At 36.4% G+C, this 5,000-nt stretch overlaps 1 protein-coding gene across 1 annotated transcript in view; it reads left to right on the top strand.

Annotated features, from left to right (window-relative positions):
* The window catches only part of LOC135205677 (uncharacterized), a 3,757-nt gene extending 3,189 nt beyond the window's left edge, over positions 1–568 (top strand). The window contains exon 2 of the mRNA XM_064236584.1: positions 332–568. Coding sequence (XP_064092654.1) covers positions 332–568 — 237 coding nt within the window. The remainder of the gene's footprint in view (positions 1–331) is intronic.
* Positions 569–5,000: the final 4,432 nt, after the last annotated feature.

Below are 5,000 nucleotides of genomic sequence, written 5' to 3'. Positions count from 1 at the left end.
AATAAGAAGGATATGGGATATGCCAGTGGAAATTGTACCTATAATCACAGGAACACTAGGCACGATCCCGAGATCCCTAAAAAGGCACCTGGAAAAACTAGTAGATGCTGAAGTAGCTCCAGGACCCATGCAGAAGCAGTGCACTAGGTGGGAATACGGAAGGACTCCTAAGGAGGCAGGATGCCACCCGGATGAACGCCACACTATAAAGATCAACTAGTCGAGTTGGATGACTGTGATGGACCCAACAATAAAAAATAATAATAAAATCTTTATTATTATTATTACAAACAAAGAGAAGTCTTGCTATAAACGGGCTAATTTTTGACAGCCCGACCCAACCCAGCACAGCCCAGCACAACCCAGCACAGCCCGGCTCAACCCAGCACAACCCGGCCCAACCCAACACAGCCCGCTCAACCCAGCACAACCCGGCCCAACCCAGCACAACCCAGCACAACCCAGCTCAGCCCGGCCCAACCCAACATCACAGCCCGGCGCTCAACCAGCACAACCTGCCCAACCCAGCACAACCCAGCACAACCCAGCTCAGCCCGGCCCAACCTAGCACAGCCCGGCCCTAATTAGCGCTACCCAAACGCTAACATCCCCAAAAAGTATTGATGATGAAAGGAAAATTCTTTCAGCAGATAAAACCTTACGTCTTTAAATATCATCCCTTACAAGATTTATTTTTTAAAATATCATAAATTCACATTTAAATGATGTTAACCATTTGATGGCTTAACATGAAGCTTGGCGAGTTATCACCTTTTGAACACCCAACTCTTTATTATTATTATTATTATTAGTTCTCTGCAACCATCATCATTGCAGCGATTAAACCCGGCGAGCAAATTCTTGTGGGAAACAGCGAACCTCTCGTAAATAAAACGTGAACCTGAAGCCATCCACTCAAAAGAATCTTAATTGAGGTTTCCATGTGAGGGGTCGTAAAAGTTCCTCATAATACGAGTTCTCTATTGGGTCAGTGGAGATAACCCCCGGGGGTCGGGGGTCCGGGTGGGGGTTGTTTTGGGGGTGCGGTGGGATTAGGTTAGGCTCTCTACCTTGGAGGATTCCTCCAAAGGCTCTGCCTACCCCTGGGATTGCCCGGGGTCGGGTTAGGGGGGTTGGGGGGTGGTTTATAAAGGAGGGTCTTGGAAAAGTGATAAATTATTATTATAATGGGGATAATTTGTCTTGATGTTAGTGACTGTTTTGTGGCAGCCGCTCTCATGATAATGATAATGACGATAATAATTGTATTATTATTATTATTATTTCTGATACTACTTCCGTTGAGTAGTAAATAATAATAATAATAATAAAGATAATAATAATCATTAATATTATTATCATTATTATTATTATTATTATTATTTCTAATGTAGCTTCCGTTAAGTTGTTAATAATAATAATAATAATAATAATAATAATAATAATAATAATAATAATAATAATAATAATAATAATAATATCATTATTACTTATTATTATTTTCTAGGAATCCACCTGTCATTTGGCCAAGGTTACATAAATTCAAACGAACACTGGGAGAAAATGAATACATATGAGAAAATAGGAAAATGAATAAATATGGTAAAAAGAAAATAAAAATTTAAAGCATATGAGTAGGTAAATACTATTTTGGTTGTAGAGGTTTGCCGTTTTCAATATATAATTTCAAAATGCGAAACTGGTTATTTGATATTTTAAGTCAGTTACGAAAGGAAACTTTGAATGTCAGGTTGATTTAAAACAGACGAAGCAATAAAGTTGAATTATGTCTGAGAGTGACCATGTAGCCATTGCTACATATTCTCCGGTTGTGACGTGGCCCTGGCACTATAGCTTTGTACCATGGCCTTTGTACCACGGCCTCCGTGCCTTGGCATGTGTGCCCATGCCTTTGGTACCATGGCCTCTGTATCATGGTATTTATATAACGACTTCCTTTATCGTGTTTTTTTTTTTTTTTTTTTTTTTTTTTTTTTTTTGGGGGGGGTTTTTTTTTTTTTTTGTAGTTTAGTCGTACCATGGTCTGTGTACCGTACCCTCTGTACCAGGGTTTAGTGTTTTTTTTTTTTTTTAGGGTACACCCGATATTCAGTTTCTATGTTTAGTTATTAACTTATTAAGTTTGTTCATTTGATTCAGACATATAAAAAGTAATGTACACATTTTTAATATAGTAGTATATATAGGTATTTTGTTTTATATATATATATATATATATACATATATATATATATATATAATATTATATATCTATTATATATATAGATATATATATATATTAAATATATAGAATATTATATATATAATAGTATATATATATATAGGGGGTATATATTATATATATTATATATATATATATGGATATATAATATATATATATATATATATATATATATCTATTATATATATATATAATGGTATATATATATGATACTATATATATATATATAATATATTATATATATATATATATATATCCCATATACCCTATATCATATACATATTAATATTATATATATATATACCCCTATATATATATTATATATATATATATATATATATTATATATATATATATGAATACTAATCACATCACCGTGATTCATATAAATCATTCGAGCTACAAATGCCCTTTAATATCTAATTCGCTTCTACCTCGGAATTGATATATTTTCTATATGGTACCGAAGGAATTTTTTAGTTGATAATAATTTCGTCCCCCCATGGGATTGAACCAATGTCCAGTGGACGGGAAACAAAATCAGAATGGACAGTGACGTTACTGAGTCGGTCAACAGAGAGGCTATAAGTTTATATCGATTCTGACCATTACAAATCGCCGTCGATCTCGGCGTTTTTGTTCGTAATTAGAATCGATATGAAACCCCCCTCAACATGTAGTCCGATAAAATCGAATGTTCTTTGACCAACGTAGCCTTGTTATGAATACTTATCACATCACCATTCGAATCGACTAACACATTTGAGGGGGTTTCATATCGATTCTAATTAAGAAATCACCAAGATCGATGGTGATTTGTAATGGTCAGAATCGATATAAACTTATAGCCTCTTTGTTGGCCGACTCGATAACGTAACTGTCCGTTCTGATTTCATTTCCCGTCCACTGGATGGTGGTTCGATCCCATGGGGGGACGAAATTATTATCAACTAAAAAATTCCCCTTCAGTACATATATGAAAATATATCAATTCTGAGGTAGAGTGAATTAGATATTAAAGGACATTTGCCAGCTCAAATCATTTATATGAATCACGGTGATGTGGTAAGTATTCATAACAAGGCTACGTTGGTCAAACGTTCGAATCAGCTAACATGGTTGATGGGGTTTCTTATCGATTCTAATTACGAAAACACCGAGATCGGCGGTGATTTGTAATTCAGAATCGATATAAACTTATAGCCTCTGTTGGCCGACTTGATAACGTCACTGTCCGTTCTGATTTCGTTTCCCTTCCACTGGACGGTGGTTCGATCCAATGGGAGACAAAATTATTATCAACTAAAAATTCCCCTTCGGTACATATATGAAAATATATCAATTCCGAGGTAGAGCGAATTAGATATTAAAGGACATTTGTAGCTCGAATGATATATATATATATATATAGTATATATATATATATATATATATATCTATATATATATATATATATATACATATATATATATATCATATATATATATATATATATTATATATAATATATAGAAATATAATATATATATATATATATATATGTATATGTCTATGTGTATGTGTATGTGTGTGTGTGTATGTATTGCTTTGCCTATATAGATATATGTATATGTATATATATATATATATATATATATATATATTATATATATATATATATATATATATATATATATATATATATATATATATAATTTTTAAATTCCTGGAAGGTTTGCTCTGCTAAGTTTGTGACTGTAGGTGTGCCCGCTATGAACATTGAATAATTAATAGCACGACGACGTTTTAATTTGAAAATTTTTCCATGTACATAATTAATTCAGTCCTTCGTCAACTGTGGACGAAAGGAGAGGAATATGCAAGTGGCAGCGAAGGCAGGGATGAAATGGTAGAATTAAATTCCAACCTCCTCCTCCTCCACCTCCACCTCCACCTCCTCCTCCTCCTCCTCCTCCTCCCCTCCTCCTCCCATCCCCTCCCCCTACTACTCACCCTCCCCTCCCCTCACCTCCTCCTCCTCCTCCTCCTCCTCCTCCTCCTCTCCTCCTCCGCCTGTCCCCTCCCCCTTCTACTCACCTCCCCTCCCCCTCTATCCCCCTTCCCTCCCCTCCCCCTCCTCCTCCTCCTCCTCCTCCTCCTCCTCCTCGTCCTCCGTCCTCCTCCTTCCTCCTCCTCCTCCTCCTCCATCCCCTCCCCCATCCCCTCCCCCTACTACTCCCCCTCCTACTCCCTCTCCTCCTCTCCTTCCTCCTCATTATCATCACCACTATCATCACCACAATTATTATCTCTTCAGTCGTCACATTCACCTCACCACTGCTGTCTGGCTGGCGTCAAAGTAAGAATGAATATTATTATTTTATTATACTCCTGGAGGTTTAATCTCTTACCTCTACATGCAAATGAGCCCGGGTATGGGAAACGCCCCCTTTGTCTGGTCTTCAGCCGCTGAAGAGGGATATATAGAGGATGAATATATTGGCCCCTAATCAATGGTTAAGATGCTTTACGAGTGGTTGGTATAGGTCGGATCATACAGCACATTTATGCGGTGAGCACAATCGCTTTTGGAGAGAGAGAGAGAGAGAGAGAGAGAGAGAGAGAGAGAGAGAGAGAGAGAGGTGACGAAGTGAAAAAAAATATATAATAAAATACACCTAATCAACAAGTGAAAATAAAAGGTATATTTCAGTAGTTGTATAAATAAATTTCATTTTACGAGAGAGAGAGAGAGAGAGAGAGAGAGAGAGAGAGAGACGT

The sequence above is a fragment of the Macrobrachium nipponense genome, chromosome 24, assembly GCF_015104395.2.
Source record: "Macrobrachium nipponense isolate FS-2020 chromosome 24, ASM1510439v2, whole genome shotgun sequence".
In the NCBI taxonomy this organism is placed as follows: Eukaryota; Metazoa; Arthropoda; class Malacostraca; order Decapoda; family Palaemonidae; genus Macrobrachium; species Macrobrachium nipponense.
This window is presented reverse-complemented; position numbering and strand designations above follow the sequence as displayed.